The following is a 27,327-nucleotide window of genomic DNA, read 5'->3' as shown; positions in this document are numbered from 1 at the left end:
AATCCAGACCAAAACTAACATTGCTTCTAGCGTTAATTATTGCAAGAATTAATCGAAGTTGACTATTTTTTTTTTTAATTACTTTTAGGTTTGTGTATAAATCAATTTGTTTCTTTTAGCCAGAACTTAAATATAACATGATCTGATTTTTTGAAATTCTAATTCTTTAAGGGACACATTATAAAAAGGACTTTTACAACATGTCCATTGATTGAACGCAAGTAATGTGAACCTGTATTTTTTGTATCAGTTCATTTTGTTAAGCACACTTTCACGAAGAAAATTTAGAACGTTATGCAGAGTGATGCATCTCAAGCTATGGACGAACTAAATATTATTTCAGACTTGAAAGAAAACAGAAAAGTTCTCCAAACTGTCAAAAAAAGTTTATATAAGCATCATGCTAAGCTGTTTATGAATAGGATGCTGTATTACCTAAACTGCTAGAAAAAGTAGTGACCATTTAATTCGTAAATATTTCATCCCAAGTATCTTGGGACATCATCAGTACAGTAGTTCAAACAATACTAAGAATAACATACAGTTAGGGCGCATAACTACCATCTCAAATTGCAGTAACGTGTTATAGAAATAAATTAAATATAACTGAAAAAAAAAATATATATATATATATAAAGATAATTTTACGCAATTTTGTATGACAATTTCCGATAGTTTAGGAATAGTAAGAACGTACTATAATAGTAGTAATAGTAATAATAGTGCTACAAAGATAGCAACAAAACTATAGGAGTTTTCAAAATGACTTCGTGGTGTTTTTTTGTAAATAAAATTTACATTAAAATTTAAATAAATATTAATAAAAGTAATGCAAGCACCATTGATACTAGATTTATTTCTATAACAGTCTTAAGGGGCGAAAATATTACTATGAGATTCAAATGTCGTTACATTCTACTTTGACTATTAAAATCCTATTGCGACAATCATTCTAGGAGTTCGAAAAAACAAAGTTTCATACGATGCACATAATGAAAACATCTCAGTGTATGAATTAATAAATAAAGCAGAATGGGTTTGCTATTTTAAGACAAATTTTAATAGCGAAATTGATTTAAATAAACCTAGCTTATCATTAGAAGTCATTTATTTAAAACAAGCCATCTTATCTTGAAAGGAATTATGTAACACGATCTACAAGACAATACTTTGTACTTTGTACGATCTACAAGACAATACGGGTACCAGCTTTGAATACTAGAACCCGAAATAATTTCAGTGTATTTTTTTTTCAAATAAATTAACACATTTCAGGGGAAAAATCTTCTTTATTATTATTTTTTCCTTGAAAATTCTCAAGTAGTTTAATTTCGTAAAAATTTTAGTGCCCCATCAAGAGATAAAATTACAAAGACCGGGAGAGAGAGAGAGAGAGAGAGAGAGAGAGAGAGAGAGAGAGAGAGAGAGAGAGAGAGAGAGAGAGAGCATCGAAGTAATAATAGTTATTTAAGAATAGTTAGTACTATCATTTTTAATTTCTTCTCTTTTTTAATTGTCTTTGGCGATAAATATAATTTGAATCGAATTGCAAAACGTAATCCACACTTTTCTTTGGGGGGAAAATAACTGCTTCTTAGAATATTTTGTTGTGTAAGAAATAAAGTATAAAACTACTTACAGTAGAGTATTGTCCATTGATGCAAACTAATAAATTGACACACACTGCATGATGGCTTTAGGATGATTTTTGTTTTTTTAGCAGACCTTCTACTTACAGCTATATACAGTCTTTCAATGACAACAGCATGTCATCACATATACTTATCTATATTAATGTACACAATAACTACATTGTCAGAAGACTACAAAGTCATCTGTTAAAAGGTTTCTGCAAGTTATCGAGTCTAGTAACTGTCTGAGTTGTTCACTTAGTTCCCAAGAAATCTGCACCGCTTTGAAATAATCGTCCGAAAGTTTCTTAAGTACTCGCAAACTTGACCTTTCTCCCCCGTCTTATTCATATGCATTTTGCAAGGGTCAGTTAAATTAATTACATCGTCGAAGTCACTGAAGGATGAACAGAATACAGCGATGGATGGTAATACGAAGGGGTGTTTGCCTCCAGGGTGGTGTGTCCGGCATTTATAGGTGACATCGGAGTGTATCCTCCGTACTGAGCCATGTCGTAGAGTTTCATGTCAAGTTTGGTTTCGGTGGCGATGATGCTGTTGATCGAGAACGGATGACTCGTCGGATTAAAGTGCGGGTCTGCTTTTAGTTGACTCACGCTCAGCATCCCCACACTGTCTCCATAAGTCCGCAAGTGAGCACCCAGCTGTTGTTCCACCGCAGCGGCAGCCACGGCGGCGGTAGCGGCGTGCGAGTGTCCCAGGACAACAGCGTGTCCGTTGACCACGTTCATCTGGTTGCAGCAAGGATGCTCTTCTTTGCAGTCCTGGGCGCTCATCACGGGATGGTGTGGGTAGTGATCTCCGGAGGAGAAGGGCGACATGACGGCGGATGCCGTAGACGAGACGTTGTTCAAAGAACTCTTGGACATCAGGGCCGATGGATGGTGGTGGTGTTGGTGGCGTGGGGACGACAGTTTGCTTGGATCGGACTCGCTTTTCACTTTCGGAGATCCTGCTCTCACCGTGGTGCCTCCACACGTCTGCTTTTGTTGCTGGATGGCCTTGTGCGCCTGTCGGATGGCCTCCTTCTTTTCGCATTTGAACCGTTTCTGTCTTCGGAGGTAGCAACCGTTTTCGAACATGTTGCCGGAATCAGGATGCAGAGCCCAGAAACTGCCTTTACCAGGTTTGTCCGGAGTTCGGGGAACCTTGACAAAACAGTCGTTAAAGCTAAGACTGTGTCGGATGGAGTTCTGCCACCTTTGCTGGTTCTGCCGGTAATACGGAAACAGATCCATGATGAATTGGTAGATCTCGCTCAAGGTCAGCATTTTGCTGGGACTGTTCTGGATCGCCATAGTGATTAGGGAGATGTAGGAGTAAGGAGGCTTAGCGTGCGTGTAACCTCTTCGATAAGTCTTTTCCACGCGCGCTCTCTGTACTGCTGTGGGATCCGTGACCGACTGACCAGTGATGTACTCTCGACCTGGAACCAAATTACCAGCGTTGATTCCTGCCATGCACGAAGTAGGAGTCATGGCGTTCATAGTCTGTGCCAAGGAGTTCATACTTCCCAACTGTGACATAGCTCCCATGGTGGACGACATGCAATTCGTGCCTCCACCTCCACCCATGCCGGCTGCTACTGCTCCCATACCTCCTACGGGAGCGGACATCATGCCTGTTCCAAAGCTCTGTGGTGAGTAACTCATAGTAGGCATGGCCATCGAGGTAGCATTCATGCCGTAGCTACTAGGAGGCATAGAAGCCATGTTGCAATCGGGGTATCCTTTGTGGGTCAACATCTTCTTTAGATGTCCTTTAACCTCAGAAAACACACCTTTTCTTGATCATGAGAAAAATTCGTTGGCATTTGTGTCGCGGATAAATCATAGAAATGTAAAGCAGCCCCCGGAAAAGAGGTGAGGAATCAATTGCCACTCCATGTAGACGATCTCGTCAATTATCCTCAGTCGAAGCTTTTAAGGAATCGTTGATTCCTCATGGAAGCTGAAGATTACTGTCCAACGTGATCCTTAAGTTCTGATCGAGTTCTAGCTTTTCATTATTTTTCCGGCATTACTTTCATGAACATTCTCACACTAGCGAAAACTCTTAAGTGGTGGCAAACACCTGTTGGATCATGGAAACGGTTTGGTTGTTTAAAGAGGGGTTTTTAGGACTCCTAGCAACGCTAACCTGTGGCCTCTCTAAACGCTAAGTACTTTATCAGTCCGGGCGTTCAGAAACACGTTCTCGGTAACTAAGACTCGGTCAACTACACGCCCTCAAGTACCGGCGCTGAGTAAATAACACGGACGCATACACAAGCGCGCGCGCGCGCACGCACACACACAACACACACACGCACTCACACCGAACACAACGTACATATGGACACACGCACACGCACATATACAACAGTTCTCTCACGAACGCGGACCGTAGTGCGACAAGACCTTCCGTTTTCCACCTCCCACAGTTATTCCCACACGTATCAGCGCGCACACCTTCGAATGCTCAAGGAGTAGACACGCCTCTCGTGCTTATCGTCGTATAGCGTGACGACACGTGACGTGGTCTAAATTTCGCCAATTGCAAACGGTCGTTAGGAACGCGTGCTGTCCGTCTAGCAATACGTCTCATAGAAACGAGTACAACGGGGAAAGAGGTGGGGGGATGAGTTGGGGGGGGGGACACTAACTGTGCTCTGCTAAGTGTCGGCGTTATACAATGTAATTGTTTAACTCTGTTTGACGGGGGGGGGCTTCCGTTTGTCTTCACGGACAAACGTAGGCGCGTTTGCTCTCTATCTCTCTTCGATTAACCGAAAATTAAACACAGAATCTTTTGAAATCAATGAGGAACATGGGACAATCATCATTGGAATCATCCGATTCCATAGATTATATCATACTCACCTGCATTCCCCCTCCCCCAAACACACCACTTTTTTTCTTTTCTTTTTTTTTTTTTTTTGAAAAGAGCGGACGGTTATTTTGGGAGTGCGGTATTGTTTGTTTTCTTACTAACAATCAGGGGAATTCATCCAAACACTATCACATAAATTTTGATATCATGGTAAACCTCTGTTCTACACTACTCTCATCCCTCTTCTTTCGGGCAAGTAGTGCTGACTTTGAGATACGCGGACCCACAGTCCACGATGAAATAATATATATTAATAATATCAAATATAAATAAATAAATGATTTCATTTTAATACCTATTTAATTAGTTAAAATTACGTTTCATGAGCTGAAATGTCATGTTTCTTTTTATGCATTTTATTTTTATTTTTTTTTAACTTTTTCATTGTTTTCAATGTTATTTATTTATTTATTTTTGGCATTTTTCGTTAATTTCTGAACTTTTCATTAAATGTAGCTAACAGTTAACAGTGTTAGCTACATTTAATGAAACTTGTTCGCCATACCCAAATAGTTTATTTCGTTTATTCGTATGGGATCTCCTGCCCAGTTCCTCAACCGTCCTTAGGACTGGTTGAGTCCTCCTAGTGAGGGATTAAGTACGTATTCTATGACTGCAGATCCGTGTTTGTTCACGGGGGTCTGTTCTGAGGGACAAAAAACCTGAGTTTTCGGGTGAAAAAACCTTCTACCTCCGTATGAGACCTAACTCACCTTTAGTCGAAAGTGACCAGATAAGGTTGCTCACGTCATGAACGGGAATCGAACCCGGTGATTCCGACCAACGAGCTTCGTCCATAACGACTGAGCTACGGAGGCTCTGCTCAAATAGTGAAGATCTATCTCTATTTTCTATTACGTATGTTCTTATTGGTTTTACACGTGATACATTTCCTAAAACTAGCAAATAACCAGCAGTCATACTGAATTTTTAATTTGATATTTAAGAAAGGTGTTAAAAGAATATCGATATTGTCAAATAAAGTTTTAAATTAAGAAAAGTCTTTCCTTTTTTTTGAAGAGTTTTAATACGTTACATTTTTTTTATTAATAATCAAGTTAAATTAGTTAAGATACATTATTTCGACCAATTAATAAACACATGTATTCTCTATGTATAAAAAAATAATTTTTATTATTACAAATATTTTGGCCAGAAAAATTATAATTCTCTATTCCTGTGAATACGTGTGTCTAATAATCGTTACGGTGTCACAAGTGCCCTTAAAAATTATTTTCACCATTTACAGTAAAGAAAGAAAAAAATCAGTTCGAATAAATGTCTGTTTTGTGAAGACTTAAAAGGATGTCAACAAACTTTAGTATGCTTTTTGAAATAGTAGTTAGTTATTGAAATAGTTTTGGTTAGAAATGGTTGTGAATTAGCTGATGTTTATATATATATATATATATTTTTTTTTTTTTTTTTTTTAATGTTATGTTTATGGACACCGGTTATTACTGTTTATACTTTTACATGCCGATGTAAAAGTATAAACAGTACGATGTCTTTCTATATAAATTCGAAAATTTTGAAAATGTAATCAGAAATTTACAAAATTCCTAAAACTTGCGATCATTTTGAATCTACCACACTAATTCATCATCATCATCATTATGCTTGACAATAATTTAGGCCTAGAGTGACCTCTTCCGGCCTTAGAAGTCATCGTTGAGTTTCCTGGTTTTCTTTTTCCTAATGGCTTGTACTTTAAGGCTTGTTTTGATAATCTTTCTGTTTTCATTCTTTGAACGTGTTCCATCCATTTATGTTTATATCTTCTAATTTTTTCTATTACTGGTTCTTTCTTGGTTTAATTCTTTCATAATTTCTTCATTTCTTTTGTGATCAAATAGGGTATACTTTGCAGCTTTTCTCATAAACTTCATTTCTGCTGTTTGTCTTTTTGTTTTATTGTCCAGATTTCGCTTCCATACATGAAGACTGGTAGGGCTAATGTTTTGTATACTTTTAGTCTGGTTTGTTTTTGAACTAGGTTTGGTTTAAATATAGAGTTAATTACACCAGTTATTTTTAAATATTTTGCAATTTTTACATTTATATCTTTTTCATTTTCATATGTGATCATACATCCTAGATAGTTAAATGAATTCACCTATTCTTAAATCTTGTTATCTAATACTATTTTAGTTCTTACTGGATCTTGTCCTTTAAAGGCCATAGTTTTTTATTTTTCTGTTGATATTATCATTCCATAATCTTTGGCTATCTGATTTAAATGTAAAATATCTTTCTGTAAGTTATCTTCAGAATTTGTAATTATTATTTGGTCGACAGCAAAGAGGAGAGTGTTTAAATTCACAGTAGGAGAAAGTTTGATACCTTGATGGAAATTTTTATTTCCATCAAGTATTAAACCCCCACACCAATTATGCAACAAAATTATGTTTCATTAGTATTTTAAGGGTTAAAAGTATCTAATTTAGTTTTTTTTCATTGCATTTTTAAAATAACCGATAATATGAAGTGATGAGTTTTATGCATTTTTTCTTTACTGTTTAATTTATTCAGCAAATAAGAGAAAACATACGCACAAAAAAAAGGGAAAAAAAAAAAGAACAGTTCTATAGTTCAATTTGCTAGCCTCGTTTTGAATAGTCGGCAGGGACGACTTTCGTTGATTTGAAAGACCAGAGTTCGATTCACTTCAACATAAGAAGTGAATATATATATATATATATATATATATATATATTTAAAAGGTAATTTTAAATGAATTAGCTGGTGAAAACTCCTCCCTAAGGAGGTGATGTGCTTTTCCTTCCATAAACATGCCAACTGAAACAACTAATGTGCTGCTTTCCTACATACACTATATACAATGCTTTGCAATATAATAGGTGTCGATACTCATTTTTTAAATGAAAATGATATGAAATGCAAACTAAAAATTTATTTAGTGAAATTTTTACTTTATAATGTTGTAATATTTTCGGAATAAGAAAGACAAATTAAATATATATTATATACTTTATTAAGCATAAAATTTTGTACAAGTACGAATTTATAAAAATCAAGTAAAATATATAAGATAATTTTTAAATTCGCTATTTTAATAATAGTGAATTTATAAGAACGTATTTATGTATGCAAGAGTTTCTTTCCCATGGATTGGTTTTCTTTCAACTTTGGAAAACAAATCAAAGTATGGAAGATTCGAAAGTAGAAGAAGCGCTTACCATACTTTTCCATAAGATTAGATGTGCCATATCCGAAATGAGTCACATTCTTCCTCCACATTTTGAAGGCTTATTTCGCGGAAAACAAGAACATCAGAAATAGAAAACGGGTATACGAAATTTCTCCAAATTCCTGTCTTGCAAATGATAAGAATGTGGAAACACTGATGCCTCATTTATTACTTTTGCCAAGTTGTGAAGTTTTAATCATCACGTACTTCAATAAGGCGATGAAAATTATATTTCATTGCACTCTTTTTGAGTCTTTTTTTTTCTTTAACTTCAATTTAATCGACCAAAGCCTCGCTTTGTTGGTCTGCTCTGATCTCTCTCTCTTGCCGCACTCTTTATTACAGCAGAACTACTTTTGTTGAAAGTTGAATGAAATGTGATATTTATTATTATTTTTTCCCCCAGAATCACCTTGAATTTGTGATCCTAGGATCATTTTATTAGAAATTCCTATAAATGCATACAGAACTCCGAGCTGCCTTTCCACTCTGACATCTACATTGCATCATCGGCTATTCTTAAATATCATTGTGAACGTTTCCACTTGGAGTTTAAATTAATAATTCATGATCTTATTCAAAAGAACCATCTGAAGTGTCAAACGTCATCTTATGTAATATTAGAAAAGAATGTAATGTGATGATTGCACGGATGATTATCTCTTCCTTATTCATACTCGCCATCATTTCAGGAACAGCCCTTCTTTCTGCCTACTAGTAAAGAAAATCCAACTTGATCAGCGATGTTTTCCATTCTTCAGTTTACGCTTTGTACGATCGAACTTCAGAGACTGTAATAATAGTAAAGGATGTCAATAATATTGAATTGTTTACATATTAACTTATCACAAAAGTAACTCCAATATAACTCATAAAATCTTAGAAATATTTTTTAACACTACGAGCACTGGGGTATAGCTTAAGGATTACTTCCCGAATCTCCCTACTCTCGTAAATGTGAACTTTTATTCTATTTTTATACTTTATTTGCAACGAGCATAACACATTAGTATCATTAGATCTAGTTCTGAAAGCCGATTAAATACCATAACTACGTCTGTTTAGTTTAGTCCGGTCCTTTCACTTTTTTAATTTAAGTGTATTTTAATTTATTGCAGAAGCTATGTAATGAACGCAATCTTTCCACACTTGAAACAATTAGCTAAAAACATTCCAGTTGCTTCTCCAGCCTCCTGATTCACTTGATTTGAATTCCGTAGAACATTTATGAGATAATGTAAAATGAAGTATTCGTCGGTTCGACGCCAGTGTCGGATGTAATTCTATGTAGTTGATCCAGAACACTTCGGGACACCTTCTGTTGGTCAGTGGAATCAATGCTAAGGGGAGCGCAAGTTGTTATCTCTGCCAGAGGATGCCTAACTGGCTGTAAGGAGAGTGATAATGTTTTAGCTCATGAGGGTTATTGTCTGCACTTTTGGTCGCTTCCTAATTTTACGGGATTAAATAACCTTCCCTCTCCCGTATGCGTCCGATTTAAGTCGGATTCATTTGAAAGTTCTCATAGACGTGTCTTTTTTTGGGTCAGTGCGTTTCTAGACGACGTGGATAGACGAACATGACACGAAAAAATCCTACTTGCCTGAGCTAAAGACCGAGTAAATTCCGACTTGCTTGAACCCAAATCGACTCAATTCCTCCAGTCGACGACATTATTATTTGTATATTAGAGAAAACAGCTCTAAATTAATTGCTATATGCTGTTATTCGTCTGATTCTTGTGAACTAAGCTGGCATCCATCGGTATTATGTAATTGCTTAGTGTGAAAAAGTTGCATAAAAATAGTTGAACTTTTTCCATTTTTAATACTGTTTTAAGGTCTTTTTAATATATTTTTTAAATCTAAGTTAGTGATTTTTAACGACGATTTTAAACGAGTGTGTAGTGATCCTGTTAATGGTCGAGAAAAATACCATTGTGGGTTACGCAATAATTTTTTGTCAAAAGAAAATTTTAACAAGAAAAAAAAAAGATTAGTAGAGATTAATGCCAACTGGTATGCACTTTGAAATGATTTTTTCTTTTGTTCCAAATTATTACAGAAATTAATCAGTATGATTATTTAAGATAAACAGCGTTTGAATTAATTCTTTTAATGTATCAATGCATGGTTCTAAAATGGAAAGACAAGAGAAGTTAATTGATGGTACAGATCTTATTTCTCAGGAGTTTCAATTATTATTATTATTTTTTTTTATAGGTCAGAAATACAGAGCAATGACTGTATTGTCTCCTTTCTCCCATAGCATGATCCTCCAATATTCTCCTGGATGAGACAACGAAACCAAAGAATTGCAAATTCTGTCACCCATGACTATGAGGGAAACTTCACCTGACGTGCCCCACTTACAGATTTCTGTGAAAGATTGTTTTATCATCGCAAAGCCGCTAGGAATTAGTTATACGTCACCACGTGCGTACTGGATGCACGTGCATGTCACAGGTGTCACTCAAGGTCGAGTCTCGGTGTGCATCTATTGAAAACGAGACAACAGCTCAGAGAAGCGACACATTTGGTGGTTTTGGTTGGTGCATTTTTGCAGTAGGCAGGTGGAGTTGAAACACTCTCCTGATTATCCTTGTAGTAGCAGTTGCTACCTATTTCCCCACTGAAAAGAATGATAATACCCCCGTTTTCCCCCTCTAGCCATCTCTAAAAGGAGAGATTCGAAAGTTCGGTGTATAATAAAAGAGTACGGTGCGGTCCCGTAGTATTTTGCTTGTACCACTGCCGAAACAGCTGATACCAACAAAGACAATTGCATTTTAACTCATCCTGTTCATTATCTATAGTTTTTTAATGGTATTTTCTGACAATTAATAAAATACCAACCAATAAATATTGCTCTGCACCTATTTCTAGTTAGTTCATGTAATGCACAGGAATACTATTTTAGCAATAACTGATAACTATAATGCCTGTTTTGAGTAGAGGCTCACAAATTTTTTCACCTAGTGCTGCTTTGCAGAATTTCTCGCACTCTTTCTCTCCCTTTATCAAAAATAAAGTTTAGAAATATTGTTGCTCATCAATGGCCTTTGCTGGAAAAGTCCAACAATGAACCTTGTAATCATCTGACGATTACGTTAGCTTCATCAACATATTTCTGCCATTCCAATTTGGCTCCTCCATAGGATATCGACACATCCCTTTAGATGAAAGATGGGTTCGAATCTCGTCTAGGAAGCGAAGAATCTTTTTTTTTTTCAACTGAAGGCGAGTCAACCGCTTCTTATGGAAATTGAAGCCTTTTTTTTTCCCGGAAACTCTGGTTTTTCATCCCGTCAAACCGACATTCCGGCAATAAAAAAAGAACATACGCAATTAACAGCCATAATACGTTGTCCTCATAAGATGAGTTGCCTTGGCCGTAAATCCAAAAACAAACAATCAGTCTAGCTAATCCAACATAAGAAAATCATTAGGTAGAGTTTATTTGTATAACCAACTAAGAGATTATTTTCTGTCGGAGAACGTTTTGCACACATGCACGTGATGAAACCGTCTCCTAGATTACGACACTGTAACATTATTGCGTGAAGTGTGTGGACGTTCAGGAAGACCGAAAATAACAGATAGCTATATCTGTTAACAAATGTTAATGATGTTTAACTAATATCTATTAGTTTATTAATAGATATTAGTTAAATAAATATTAGTTAAATAAATATTGCATTTCTTTCTTTTTATCGGACTAGTTATGGTGCATTCTGTTCTTTTTGGTAAACTTCTGTTACAAGTTAAAAATATTTGTGATCACCCTTTTCCTTCAATGGAAGCATTCCATAGTATCAGCTTCCCAAATTTAAAACATTGCGATTCAATTCATGAAAGAAATAAGGAGCTTTGAAAGTATTGAAAAATGCCCAGTGCAGAAAACGTCTTTCCTCCCCACCACCTAAGAAGTTAAATAAGTCCCATCATTCAACTAACCAAACCAATAAAATCCTGATTTTCAACAAATTTGGAATCGAGTTGTTTCTTGAGTTACATTACAAGCTCCCAGAATTTTAGTCTAAAAAACAAAATTAGGTTTTTGAAGCGGACATCTTCCTCTGCAGGTCGTATCGCTCAAAACGACTTCGACCATTTATTCCTCGTCTATTTTAACTATTTCATACGTATATAAATAATGCGTATAGTGAGCAAGCAGAAGTTGCGTACAGTTTGGACGCATCTATTTGGCTGACGTTATAACTACTGAGAATATCAATCCTACCCCCCTTTGAAATTCGAGGAAACGGCAGCAACAAAAGTCCCATTAATCATTTTATCAGTGAAGGTATTTGTGTTATAATGATTTTCATCCCCCGGTGTGGATCACCCAGTTTATTGGAGTACTGAAGTGACTTTTAAAATGCGTGGTTTCCAGATTATATAAACCACGCACTTTTGTGCAATGCATTTACTTGATAATATCTATCGCTCAGCATTTATCGGATCATTTAGCACATAAGCAGCATTTTCAGACTACTTTTGTACCATCGTGTGATCAAATACATCATATTTCAGAAACTCTGGCTTCGAAATGAAACAAAGTCTGTGACGAATTTTACACGATATCGTGCAAAATACATCAAATACTTGAGACTTATTTGTTGTCAACGAAACAGAAATTTTACTAAAACAAGGGATTTTTAAGATTTGTCATTAGCACAGTAGGACTGAGTCCATTATGATATCACTGTAGGCCCTAAAAACACCCGAAATGCTCTGCTTATATACCGCTGTTGAAGCCAACACCCAGGATGAATATTTGCCGACTAATAAGCAGGAATCTGTCCAGTGTGTGTATCTAGTTCATCCAATCTGATTTGCACTTCCCGTGTCCGATGCAGTCACAAGAACTTGACAGAATTTTGTTACTGTCGATGCAAAAAACTTCCCCCCCCCCTCCTAACCCCGTCAATATTCACGAAATGCATCTCCAGATGTTATCGTCCCTCGTCCGACAAAGTCGGAAATAACGAGACAACAGGCAAATATCAAGCGTTAGTGGAGGTAAGAGGGAATTGCAGAGGGGGTGGTGGGGTGGGGTGGGGGAAGAAAGCCTAGGTGTAGAGAACTGCTATACCGTCGACGTTATCTGAACGCTCGGCGAGTCCAGGACCCCACGCGACACACGGTACGGCCGTTTTGAAAGCTGGGGCCGCGCTGCTCGCGCTAAGCAAACACGGCAGCGCTCTACGTAACTGCACGCTACGACGGGTTGGCAAACAGCACGAGCACCGGTAATGACGATGTGTGCGTCACTGTTTGCTTTCTTCTTACGGCTCGAGCTCACGTGCAGGTCTACCGGGGGCTGCGGCGGGAGTGGAGCGTTGATTGAAAGTTCTTTTCTTGCCACCAACAGGAAGGAAAGAAGGGTTTCTTAAGGGAGAGCAGGAAATAGAATACAAAGGAGCGCCGTAAGGGATGGGACCGAAGACAGTTTTTTTTAAAACAAAAAAAAAAAAAAAAAGTTCGCGTGGGAGGTTATGGAGAGCAAAATTCTCGACATTAGACTTTTGATAAATGAACCATAGCGTAAGATAAAAAGAAGATAAAAAAAACTATAAAATAACATTGAAATGGTTTTATTGGCAATGACGTTATTGTTCGTATTATATTATGAAAGTCTTGCCGCTGCAAGTGTGATTACATATAATTATTACTCTTATACAAAAGAAAATTTTTCGTATAAGAACATACATACCCCTCTTTTTTCTTCTTTTTTTTTTATACGTAATAGTGATTTCACCCTTGCATAAATTACACCGATTCTTATGTTGACACACACACACAAAGCAGTGGTAGATGAAGATGATTTTCGTCACTCGGTGTGCATCACTACCCTGCTTTCATTACAGGTCTGAAACTAATTTCTGGATGTAGCAATGTGAGAACCGTAAGAAAATAGATGCACTGTGTGTCATGACCAAAAGTTAATGAATAAGAACATTTTAATGACACAACGATACGATAAAATTTAATGATGGTAAATTAAGTCAAGGTGTTAACTTTTATCAATAACTTTTAGTTATGTGTAGCAGACAGATCCGTACAGTATTTACATTACTGAATGAAAATACATTCAGTAATGTAGATAATAATGTAATGTTTTACATTCATTAATGTAAGTACATCGCTGAATTTAGAATGTGAAGGCAAAATTCATTCGGGCTTTTATTTTAATTTGAATATTTACTTCCATATTCTCACTGTTAGCGATTTAAGAAATTTTAACACGTATGCAGTATCTCAATACAATGTTGATTTATTGTTCTTATAGTCGTTATAAGGCTTAAAGGGGCGAAGCAAGAATGCTTTTCATCTTCCCAGTTGTCTGTAGAGGACAGTGTAGGGATTAGGTGTTATTGAGCTATTAAAGCTCTGATCATGGCAAGAGGGGAACAGCAATAGCCGAGCCTCAGTTAGAACTTCATTGGCTACAGAATTGCCATCCATTACTCTCCAAGGGTGTTAATCACCGCATCTCACGGTCGATTATCTCAGCGCATTTGGAGTGATTTATTGTTCAGTTTGGTATTTTACCTTTAGAATTCAGTTTAGATTTTTATTTTCAGCTGTGCTAGTCAAAAAATGCTTTTTAATTAAAAAAATAAAGTAAAAAAATGAAGAAAATACAATACCTTTTAATATTTTAATGTTTCCATTATTTTACTAATATAATAATACTCTTTTTTAAAGATTTAGTGTAAAAACAGGTATAATAAAAATAATATAACTAGTCGAACTTATTGGAGTTTTTAATTCGAGTAAATTTCTATTTAATACGCATATTTGTGCCCAAACTCAATGTTTACCTTGTCGTCTTTAGTTCATTTTTGATGGTTCGACAATCTGTTAATTTTTATTCAAATATTATTTCGTTGCAGATTAGTAGTATGGAGCTTAGATATAGTAAAAGTCAATATTTTACTTGTGTGTACAAGCGCGCGCGTGCTTTCTTTAGTATGAAGTTACTACCACACGATCCGAAATTCGTTAGCAATTATTTGATCCGATAACACGATACTGTCTTGACGCCATCTTGCGTGGGTTTGATAACGTCTTAATGCTTATTCCTGATTAGCGGTCGACCAATCAGTAACTAAATGACAGAATGTCATCAGTATCCATTACCAAAGTAAACATCTGCTGACATTGATGTGTTGCTGGTGTTAACGCAAACAATTTGCATATCTGCCCCTATATAAAAATAAAGTTACCAAAAGATTATTTTTCTGCCTTCCTTTCTATTAATTGTGATTATGCAAACAAAGTTCATTAATTATTATTATTATTATTTTTGTAATGGACGTCAGTTTTTTTTTTTTTTTGTTGAATTTTGAATTTCCACGTTCTTAAAAAAATAATAAAAAAGTTTGAATAGATTATATTTATTGAAATTTTTTCAGCTACAGTACTGGTCAATTAAATATTTTCTTTAGATTTTGTGGGAATTTCTGAACAATTTCTTTAAGTCTGCAACCAAATATTTCTCAAAACCTGTGTTATATTTAATAACAATTTCATAAAACTTTTCTCCATAATATACAGTGTAAAATACTCGCAATGTAAACTGAAGAATCAGTTTACGGATTCTTCAGGGTGAACATCGTGGCAATAGCTTCTGATTTTTTTTTTTTTTTTTCATTGGGTGATAATTTTTATAGCATTTTATGGTAAATCATCAGTAGCTTTGGAGTCTTGACTCACTTGTCAAGAATGACTGACTCACTTACTCGCTATTAGCCGATCGGCTCGTGAGATCACTGGGAGATGTCCAATAGAACGATGCATCCTTGATATAAAGTGGAAAACTCTTTCCTGGTGTCACAGCAAAAACATCTGTTAGGATGTATGTCAAAGAAATCGAGGTTTCTTCCACCAGCTAATCATTCATTAACTTATTATAAAATATTAAATTTTATTGATATAAAAATTGATTTGTTTAAAATTTTCGCATCCAGTTTGACTGCTATGATTACCAGTGTCCAGCGAGATTGTGAACGCACTGCTGAAGATCAGAACCTGACTCGAAACAGGGAGTGGAAAAAGTGGAACATTTACTGCAAACTTTAAAAAGAAGACGTCAATTTATACAGAATTATTATTATTATTTGGTTCTCACACGTTAGAAACTCGGGTATGCACACGCACGAACGCGCACACATATCAGGGGCGTATATTCAGTGCACATCCACAGAATAGCAATATCACTGACGATATTATATTTTTGCATTTATTCCTGTTAAAGACTCCCCTAATTGTTTTCTGGCTTCGCATAATTCCTAAAATTAAACACAATATACTAATGCTTCATGAAGAGGACACTTTTAGACGCGTAAACATTGCATCTTATTCACATTAATAGCCCCGGTGTGCGGTGACAAATACGGGCATCTCTGAGCCCTTTAAACAGACGTACAGATAGAGCAGCGAGTCGAATTCTTAGCATTCCAGTGGTTTTTAACCACTCAGAAAGCGAGGCGGGGATCTGAGACAATAGCAACTGACATGTTTAGGACACCGATCTAGACAAGATTTTAATATATAATTTTCTATAAATAATTTATAACTGAATGTCCCGTTTTTTGCCAGAGCGGATTGTATGGTTATCGTCGAAGGAGGTAAACCTTGTCCTCCTCTTCCCAATTTATTATTATATTCTTATACCTTTTGAGTAATTCAAATATATCAACGAAATATAGCATTCTCCTTCATTATTGTTTCTAATATAGTTTAAAACAAACACATTGTCCCTCACTCTGTACAGGTTTTGTTACAATTATTTGATAAATTAAAGTATTCAAACTTATCCTTCTATTAATTGCATTAGACGAATTAAGATGAGTGCTTATGCAGTATGCACTCTCAAAACTTTCATATATCGATAAAAATGCAATCATATATATATATATACGAGGGTATGCTGAAAAGTTATCGTAATTCTCGAATTTCTTCAAAACCTCTGACATGTCTTCTTATATATCCTAAAAGAAAAGAACAAATTATTACAATTGGATGAAACATGGGGATTAAAGGGTTTTAATAAGTTTTAAAAGAGGTAAACCGTGAGTAGACATCGGTACACAATAAATAACGGAAAAAACTCACGTAGAAAGATTATTTATTAGTATAATTTTCGCCTGTGTGTCACAGGCATCTTCAGTACATTAAGCTCAAAATTAAACACTAACTGACAATTCCAAAAAGCGCCACCTAAGTAGCTGGTGTAAGATAACTAAAAAGGTCAATAATTTTTTTTAGGAAAGTTATTGACCTTTTTAGTTATCTTACACCAGCTACTTAGGTGGCGCTTTTTGGAATTGTCAGTTAGTGTTTAATTTTGAGCTTAATGTACTGAAGATGCCTGTGACACACAGGCGAAAATTATACTAATAAATAATCTTTCAACGTGAGTTTTTTCCGTTATTTATTGTGTACCGAAAGGGTTTTAAGATATGTTCTTCCTTGTGGTTTATATCAGTTGCTTTAATATCATTTTTGTTCTACGTTTTTATCAGAACTTTTCCGACGCCCCCTCGTGTATATATATAAAGTACCTACTAAAGTAAAGATATACGTATCTAAAGCAGCTTTTGTTTTAGATAAGATTTAGATTTAGTTAAACTAAATCTATAGCTCGTATAGTCGTTTTCGACTATACCACCTTTAGGGATATTTAAAATTTAAAAGCCTTTAGCCCCCCCCCCCCTCCGTTCATTTGATTTGCTCCTGCTCGCCACGCAGTATTTCACATTTTGTATCACTGCATGATTTTTCACTGCGGAGAGTTGTGAGGTATTGTCACCAGTGGCGCACTCAGGATTTAATCTTGGGGGGGGGGGGTTGAGTAGACGATTTGAAGAATACACACTATGCATCGCATACGACCTATGACTGAGCATCTGAAATGATCGCTAATTCATAAGTAGTATAGAAATAGAAGACAAGACACAACATAAATAAAAAAATGAATTTTAATTAGGAAAAGATTTTTGGAAAATTTTTTAGTGTTTTTTCCTTTTCTTTGGGGGGTGCCCGGGACCCTCCCCCCCCTCTGGGTGCGCCACTGATTGTCACATTTCTATCTAGTTTTCTAACGCCAGAGAGCGAGTGTAATAAGACTGATTCTAAATGACCGATGATCACTCGAAATTATTTTGTCTTTTATTATGCAGTAATTACTAACTAAATGCAATATATTTCTGTTTAAAAGTGTCTTTTAATTGTAATGAAAATACATGGTAACTTTGAAAAATAAAATCCGCGATAGTATGTAGATAGTTAGAAATTTCACATTAAATGGAACAATTCTTCACTTTCCCTCAGTAGTATTTTATAATTTTTTTTTCCCTAAAGGTTTCGTTCTGAGCTAATCAGTGCATATGCAGTTGGATGAATCAGATTCTTATAGGTTTCAGAATGGATTACCGATCTGTATTCAAATGTATTTCAAACTGTATTAACATTTTAAGCTATGTTTAATATGAATCCACCCAACGAACGGAAGGTTGTATGTATTAAATCATCAAGTTTCCCTGCTCTGTAGATCAAATATTAAACATTTTAGTCATTTCAGTTCTCCAATAAGCCGAATGGTTGTCTCACACTGGACGACGAAAACCCATCCACTATCCACAGATATTCACAAGATTTCGCATCAACTGTAGGATTCAAACCCACGCCTGTTGGTTAGAGCAGAATGCTGTCTATTGGGCATAAGATGAGAACTGTAATAAGTAGTATAGCGATAATACCTGAAGGCTGTGTAGATCGATCAGCTAGTGCAGCTACTAACAATGCATGAATATCTGAACCTTGAACTTAGGTTCATGGATGAATTCCTAACATGGAGAGGGTATTCTGTTAATCTCCAAGAATACTACTTTCTCTTTCACTCCATAGTCGACTTTTTCCCTCCTGCATAAAATAAATATTTGTTGAGCCAGATACCCAACTGAGTTCGCACATAGTTGAAGTACAGCTGTATATTTCGTACTAGTCTGGGTGGTTTGGTGGATAGCGTCTACGCATAAACGTCGGACTATGGTTTCAAATCTCACTGTTAAATGTATGTTTGAGAATGCCATTCGGTAGTAGAGACTTTCTTCGCTAGGTGAGAGATCACTGTCTTGCTTATTGGAGTCCTAAAGTAACTTGAAAGCATAGCAGGATTCCCAGATTATTTGACTATATAAATAATTTATATTTAATTATCCCAAATTATTTGAGAAGACTAACATTGATTCTGGGATTGTTAATTGACAATCCCAAACATTCAGTATCATCAACAGACGTCATTCCAATTTTGAAACATTTCAGTTCTGCTCATTGTTTCTTCTCCGATAGCAAGTTTTAAAATTTCGATGGTACCTCCATTAGTTTTACGTAATTCGAAGCTTGTTTTGTGATGGAGCTGACATAGCAAAGGGAAGAATAAATTCATTTACTTTACAAGATATTCTTAATAACGCAGGCAATAACTGTAGAAGAAAAGCAAAATCACTCAACATATACTATTCGCACCTAGCGGAGGATCGTTGTACTAGCGGTCAGTCTGGAATATTTTTGATCATACTGCGCACATAGTTCTGCGCTTGTTAAATTGATAACCTTAAATTGCATTAAGGAAGCATTGATATTAACGTGCCCTTTTAATCTAACCCATTGAATATATGAAGTGCCATCGCACTTTTCAAGCACTGTTCAATGTTAATATATAAATATATATATCTTTTTCTAATATAATATAATATATATATTTTAATAACGCAGGCAACAACTGTAGAAGAAAAGCAAAAATTACTCAACATATTCTATTCGCACCTAACGGAGGATCGTTGTACCAGCGGTCAGTCTGGAATATTTTTGATCATACTGCGCACATAGCTTGTTATATTGATAACCTTAAATTGCATTAAGCAAACATTGATATTAACATGCCTTTTTAATCTAAAGTTAATCTAAATCTAACCCATCGAATATATGAAGTGCCATCGCACTTTTCAAGCACTGTCAATGTTAATATATATATAAATAAATATATATATATATATATATTTTTTTTTTCTTTCGCATATTCATATAACGATACTCAGAAGTGTAATGACAGAGGGATCAGATGAACTTTGTTATGGATGACTGTATACTGTAATGTATTACTGTCACGAGATCATTGAAAAGTTGGGGGGGGGGGGAAGTTCAGTGAGCTTTCCAAGTTTTTTTTTCTTTTTTTCTTTTTCTTTTGTAAGCAATTGCCCGTCTTTACTATTTTCTTACTCCTCCCGTGAGTGTAGTAGAATCCGTTGCTTAGCAACCAAAAAAATATCGACGATTAAAGTGGGGGTGCAAAAAGGCCACGTGTGATTGAGACGTAAAAAGGGATTATATCGGCATCCGGTCTTAAACAAGAATATAACAGCGCCTATTTGAGTCAGCATTAAACGGCCCACACCTCCCCCCTATTGAGTGTGCGGACAACCCCTGACGACGATTGTGTAATGCATTTTAGCGGCTAGAACTGGAGAAACGGATTAGTAGCAATGTTGTATCCCTGATGGAGGCTGTGAGAACATCGAGTGTGCCACGTCTCACGAGTTGAACAGACACTTAAGGAAATGCGAGCAGAATTGAAATGTATGGAAGACCATGTGACTTTAGACAGGAAGTTGACCCAAGATATTTGAGTGTCTTTATTATTTTCGTTTGTTTGTTGGACTTGAAGTCAAATTACAAACTCTAAAACCCATGGGAAAAAAGTACTTTGCAATCGGTATACATTTTATTTACACTGCCCCCCCCAACCCTGGATCTCCTACCCCCTAATATTATGCAATGTTATTCTCATACTTTGTTAACATGTAGTCTGATATTTTGTTGAGGTGCTAGCCTTATAGTTTGTTTGGAAAGCTTCCTAGATGTGTATTTGTAAAGAAACTTACATAAATGGTTTCATGATTTATTTGGTAGTTTTATTCGGAACTGTATCAAAATATTTTAAGCCACAAAGAACAATAGAACGCGATAAATGCATCGATTCTGATTGTCAGTTTAATATAAATAATGCTAACAATAAAAAAAAATGCAGACACGTGGCTAATACCCATCGCGTGATGAGCAATATGTATTTGAAATCCATCTGTTCTCTGACCAGTATCCAAAAGCGTGTGTTTATGTTTAACTTTACTCGAAGGACGACTAGCAAATGTTTTTACTAGCTTCTACTATCTGTCATATACAAGATAAAAGCACATTAATAGAAGATCGTGAACCAAATATCTACTTTAAGATAGCATTATTATTGGTTTTTTTTTTCTTCTTTTTCCCCAGATCAGTAACGACCGGTAAAAAAAGAATTGTTTATTTATGTTGGTGGCGACCTAGCAACACGTATCTATTTGAACATCGTGTCTTAACATAGTAACAGTAAATATATACAGAAAAGGTGACACCTGTAACTATAGAATAAAGAAAAACGGGAAATATTGTACCTCACAATATTTCAAATGTGTTTACAATGACTTCTTAGCAAATATTTTTAAATATTTCGAATATATGAATTAGACAAATCTTTAGCCGTCATAAGGGCAGAGAGTTTTGTAAATTAGCAATGTTTTTACCTTCGCGTGATTATCTATTTTATTATTTCTGTGTGCTGTGATGAGAAGAATGGAGTACCGGGTAAGAAACATGCCGCTCATAGTTTCAAACCACATTTGAGATAACTGAATAAGAATTAAATTAGAACTCTCTTGTTTAACGAGTTCCAACTTGTACTTCTCTACGGAGTTCTTTAATTAATTCTCTCTTGGAAGAGTTTAAGGTCTTTCGCTAAATTCTGCAATTCCGGAACTTTCCATACAGAATGACTACTCTCTACTTTCTTTCTTTCGGCGTCTAATTTACTTACTAATATTCGGATTCTCTCCACACTTGAGCGCGGGGCCACTCTGCGCCTCCTCATTTCGGTGATATCGGGTCAGGTGTTGACAATAATCGGTTACAAGGAACAGGGGCATCTCTCTCCACTGCTAATTGGTTGTTTGGCCTCCTAATTATCTATTTACTTAACTGACGAACTTGCCTTAGCGATTTTACGGTCGAGAGACTCGCTAAAAGGAGGGCCCAGCGTCACGCGCGTGCGAACTGTTCTACTTGTCATTCTCATCACACCAATCCGTATAAGTTGTACATTTTCCCTCTGTTTCTGCTACTGCATTCCTTTCTCTTCCCTCCCCTACCCCCCTATTCCCACCATCCTTCTCAACGCCTTGCACCGTGTGCTGCCTCCCTGAAATAACGCTAATCAGGCGTTCTCGTCAAGTACACTTCGATGATGAATTCGAACTATATCTCAATAGTTGCAATTAGTACACAGACCATATTTAATTGTAGATGGCCATGAATGGAATTCTAATAAGGTTTAAGTGGACCAACTAACGTATTTATCGACCGAAAATGTCGAAATTGGTACACTCAGACAGTACAACACAACAACTTTGGTTTAAAGAATTTCGTTGTTAAGGCAAGAACCACACATCATTTACGTACATGTATTGGGACTTCCTCGATATGTGTGGATGGTATCACAATTTTAAGTATGTTTTCATAGTGACACTTCATAAACCTGTCATGCAGATTATGAAACAGACTATAAGTGACACCCGTCCTAACGGATAAAGTCAAGTAGACCAAACAAAGTAGAAAAAAATTTTAAAAACTTGCACTGCATTCCTCCATCATTGTAAGTGTTTTTTCTGTTTATTTTGCATGCATGCCCTAGTGAGATTGGAACATTTTTTTTTTTATTATTTATTTATTCTAGATTGATGCCTAGTTCTACAAAATTATTTCTATCATACAATGAGACTATTACCGTCCTAATTTACTTCTTTATTAGCCTCTTTTATCACCTAAGATCGGTATAGGATAAATGGACTCTTGATATTTAGAGATATCAGCTTCACTTTGTATTCTTTCTCTTTCTTTTTGCGCTTTTGCCGTGAGGACGAGATCAGGAATGAGAGGAATCCCACACGTGAGACTTTCTTACATTTCTTCTCACATAGATTAGAGTTATTTAGTTGGTCGAAATCTAAATCCTTCGTAGAAGTCCAGGGAGGAGAAAAGGCGCTCCAGTATGTACATACTTTGTATCACAGGTGTATTTGACAGATCACGAGGCGTCCTTCGTGGCAACCCCAGCTGTGTTTGCGTTGCGTCGTGACCAATGCTTATGTGTGTGTGTGTGGGGGGGGGGGAATACTTGTGCACCAGGAAGCGTTTGGCTGAGAGTTTCAGAAACGAGAGCTTCATTCCTCAGTGTGTTTGGTTTGATGAATGAAGTCATCCCCCCCCCCCCCTTCAAACATTTTTTTTTTTTAAATCTCACTCTCATAAGAGTGATTCTCGAAGTTTGTTCATCCAATGTTTAAAAGGGCTGATTATTTTACATCTTCAGCTCATCTTTCGTTCTTTAAAATATTTTAGGTTCTTTCAATTAGTTTTAACGATTACGTAAACCTCAATCAAGCTATAAAAAATCTAATATTGTTTCATGGCCAAAGAGGAAAGTAAACTAGCTGAGTAGTTCAATAATCCGATCTCATACTCATTGTTTTATTTTGTTCCCAAAGCAAATTTAGTGTTGTTAAATTTCTGTATATAGGAGCACGTTACACTTCTTTTCTGTATATAAATGTACGCAAAAAATGTGTATATAATGATGATGATGATGATGCGTTACATACAGAGGCATAGCGAAGGGCGGGGTGGAGGAGGCGATCCGTCCGGGGCGGTACTTTGAACCTTTTTGAACTTTTGCAGTTAATTTTAAAATACAGTCTCGAGAACTCACTTCCAAATACTGTATTGTATTACTACTGCGAATTTTCCTCACAACTGATGTCAGTGTTGCTAGTTATGAGAGGAGTTTTTCTAAATAAAATTGATTTAATAAGAATTACTACGAAATAGACTTCGCCAATGTAATCGACGATTTTGCTAACAGAAAAGCAAGAAAAATAACATTTTATTTTTCATTTCATTTATATCCCTATACGTCGTATTGACTTTTTGTAATATTTTTAGTGTGTATTGAGAGGGGTGGCAAACTCAGGACCCCCCCCCGGGGTGGCGGCAAAAGCTCTAGCTACACCACTGGTTACATAACTGCCTGTTAACTAGAAATGCATATGGTAACCTGAAAGGGCTGTTGTTCTTAGGTTAAACATACGACTATTTAAAACTGAGTATTAATATGCATAATATAAAATTTAGAATAAAGTGATAAAAAATAAAAAATGGCCATTTTATGCCGTTTTTTTCTTTTTTTTATACTTACAATATGGAATGGAGAAAACTGGGGAAGACCATAGTCCAGCAGTGGGGTGATCCAGGTTGAAGAAGATACTTCTGACAGGTCGAGCATATGTTTAAAAGTTTTCAAATGAATAGACACTTTCATGTTTCGATTTAATATCATCATGCTAACTGGACACCTGAAGGGACATAAAATATGTTTAACTTTCCGAGGCGAATTGCAGTTCCCAGTATCCATGTAATCAAGGTGCTTTACATATTTCCAACCTTTTATGGGTGACATTGTCAAAATAATAATTTAATTTCTGATGGATACGCGTGGTATTCTCTTACATCATCCCCCTTCTTTCTTTTTGTCCTCCTTTAAGTAATATGATGGCTCAGGGACACTGAATACGTTTTCTGAAAAAGGCTGCACAGTTAACTGATTTATTAAAGATCTGCTAATATGTTAGAGTAGGCTTTAAAAGTAGATCTAATTTTCAATATTTTAATCATTCCACAAACCATGTCGATCCGATTGTTTACTGTAGTCACATATAAAGAATCAATTAGGGATTACGCAAATCTTATCGAACTGAGATCTCTTCCGTAGCCTGCAAACAGGTTCATGACCTACCTATACAGCGCATATGATAAACGAAGAGTCATACATATTTTTGTTTTGTTTTTGCGATCCACTTTCATTAAAGAATGCACAGTATTTATCATCAGTTGTGTCTCCTTTTCAGTAATTTTCCTAGATAGGCAATAACGATGCGGCTAATCTCCACGATTAGTTCGAACCGTATCCCGCCATATGTCACGGCAGGGAGTCTACCTCAGTAATCCGACAGATGGTTACCCCACAAGGAAACTGCTATGGTGATACAGAGACCGTAGTTTACATAATGGAGACAGATTGGCATTTTGTGGTTTTAATAGAAGTGCGTGTAATGGGTTTGGAAAATTTTTCAGTGATGATATTTTATTTGAAAATGCATGCAATAGTTCGGTTGCTTATTGGATAAAATTCACGGGAATATTTCGAAATTAGAACGAAAGAAATAAACGAAGTAAATAGGCAGCCATCTTTCCACGAATAACAGTGTTCATGAACGTATAATTCTACATTAATAAGCATGTCTTATCCAATAGCTTATGGCACTGCCTTTAGTTGGCCTTATTAACTCTGCTTTTTCTGTTTTGATCAGTAAACGTAATTATTAATTGAATCGTTAGTACAGCTAAACACATGTAATTAACTGTTTCTCTCCTTTATATCTGGGATGGGCAAACCACGACCATATGCCACCTTTGCTTTTTAACATGATCGTTATCATCTTAATTTTCTGGTTTTAATAGAAGTATCCGTATCTTGTACATCCTCAAAGGATGTACAAGATACGGATGATACATACATACATACATACATCTTCAAGGCCCACCTTTCCTAATTGGGTTGTGGGGGCAACAGCTGCAAGAGGAACTTCCAATGGTCATCACGATCCTCTGCCACCAAGCTCAGGTGTTCTGGTGGGATTCCCAAACGTGTCCACCCAAGGTTTTGGACATAATCTATCCAGCGAGTCCTTGGCCTTCCACCTGGCCTCCCACCCTCTAGCTTGGCAAAGAGGGCCTGCTGAGGGAGCCTCTCTTGTGGCATTCTGACCAGGTGCCCGTACCAACGTAACTGTGATCTCTCAACACGGAGAAGCAGCGGTTGAGTATCGAGGGTTTCCCGAATTGCAGAGCTTTTGACTCTGTCGAGTCTTGTCAGCCCTGCAACCCCTCGAAGGAACCTCATTTCAGCCGCTTGGATTCGTGTCCGCATTCTTTCGGTCATTACCCAACTCTCATGACCATAGGTGAGGATGAGGACATAGACTGTATTGAAGACAGCCAGCTTTGGCTTCTGGCTTAACTCCCGCTTCAATACTACAGAACGGCCAAGCTCCCGCAATATTGAGCTTGCTAAGCCAATTCGAGTATCTAGCTTACGTACCATTTTCCATCATTCGTGAATATGGACTCAAAGTATTTAAACTTCTCCACCTGCCTCATTGGGATTCCACTTACATGTAGAGTACACTGGGATGGTTGTCTTGCGACCACAAATGTTTTAGTTATGGCCACACTGATCTTCATTCCGGCGTCTGGACAAACAGCTACAAACCTATCCAGGTCCGCTGGAGGTCATCTGTGAAAGAGCTAAGCAGAACTAGGTCATCTGCAAAAAACAGACATCCAATGCTACATCTTCCAATTCTGACACACTCACTGCCTCGGCTGTGCCTATCAATACAGTCCATAAATATTATGAAAAGGAGGGAGTGACCGAACACACCCTTGGAGGAGGCCAACGGAGACTGTGAAAGGTTCAGACTTTGTGCTGTTTACCCTGACACAAAACTCTAGGCATTCATACAGGGACTTGATGGCAACTAATAGTTGGCCATCCACTCCATACTCCTGTACTATTTGCCAAAGCTTATCCCGAGGAACCCGGTCATATGCCTTCTCCAAGTTCACAAAACATGTGTAGACATTCTCACCGTCTTTCCAAGCACCTAGCATACACTTTCCAAGGCAGGCTGAGCAGAGAGAGGGCACGATAGTTACTGCAATCCTTCTAGTCTCTCTTCTTGAAGACTGGTATTATTATGTCTGTCTGCCATTGCTTTGGTGCTCACCCAGATATCCAAGCAGCCTGACACACTCGAGTCAGCCAGAGAACACCGTCTCGATTTAAGGCTTTTAGCATTTCGGGCCGAATTAAATCATCACCAGCAGCCTTGCCCGATTTTAGCGATTTTATTGCTAAATGGACATCTTCTGCTGTGAGACTAGTCATTGCCCCGATCTGCACCTCTTGGATGTCCACAACTGCTGGGCCACCAGGGTTAAGGCTCTCAAAGTATTCCCTCCATCTGTGGAGGATAGCCTTCTCGGTTGTTAAAAGTTCACCATCAGAGGCCTTAATTGCCCTTGCTGTGCACGATTTCCTCCCTCGAAGGCGGTGGATGGTCTGCCAGAATACTTTGTTTGCATTTGCATAGGATGAGTCTAATCTTTCGCAAAAGGATTCCCAAGCCTTCTGTTTTGCTGTCTTTACTGCCTCGGCAGCAGCTTTTCGTGCCTCAGCATACCGCAAACGCATCTCAGGTGACCTGACCCTAAGCCATGTTAGGTAGGACTCCTTTTTTTCCCGCACAGTTTTTTGGACTTCTTGGTTCCACCAAGGTGTTCTTTTCTCACTGCTCGTTGCCACGCCGAGCCG

The 27,327-nt window shown here is 36.8% G+C and overlaps 1 protein-coding gene across 1 annotated transcript; it reads right to left on the bottom strand.

The window, feature by feature from the left end:
* Positions 1-2,011: 2,011 nt before the first annotated feature.
* Positions 2,012-3,364, bottom strand: LOC150101613 (silk gland factor 1-like). The gene is made up of 2 exons (XM_090399858.1): positions 2,661-3,364; positions 2,012-2,570 (listed from the first exon to the last, which is right to left on the bottom strand). Exons 1-2 carry the CDS (start codon positions 3,362-3,364, stop codon positions 2,012-2,014), a joined length of 1,263 nt encoding a protein of 420 aa, XP_090255984.1.
* Positions 3,365-27,327: the final 23,963 nt, after the last annotated feature.

Source organism: Typopeltis vanoorti, chromosome 11 (assembly GCF_054136105.1).
Source record: "Typopeltis vanoorti isolate ZY-2024b chromosome 11, IOZ_Tvanoo_1.0, whole genome shotgun sequence".
NCBI lineage: Eukaryota > Metazoa > Arthropoda > Arachnida > Uropygi > Thelyphonidae > Typopeltis > Typopeltis vanoorti.
Note: the sequence above shows the minus strand (reverse complement) of the source record. Positions and strands in the feature narration are given on the sequence as shown.

Excerpts from the sequence above, each read along its gene's own strand:
- LOC150101613 (XM_090399858.1), bottom strand. The coding sequence starts at position 3,364 with ATGGCTTCTATGCCTCCTAGTAGCTACGGCATGAATGCTACCTCGATG. Across the intron at positions 2,571-2,660 it reads AAGGAGGCCATCCGACAGGC|CAAACTGTCGTCCCCACGCC; the intron begins GCACAAGGCCAT and ends GTCCGATCCAAG.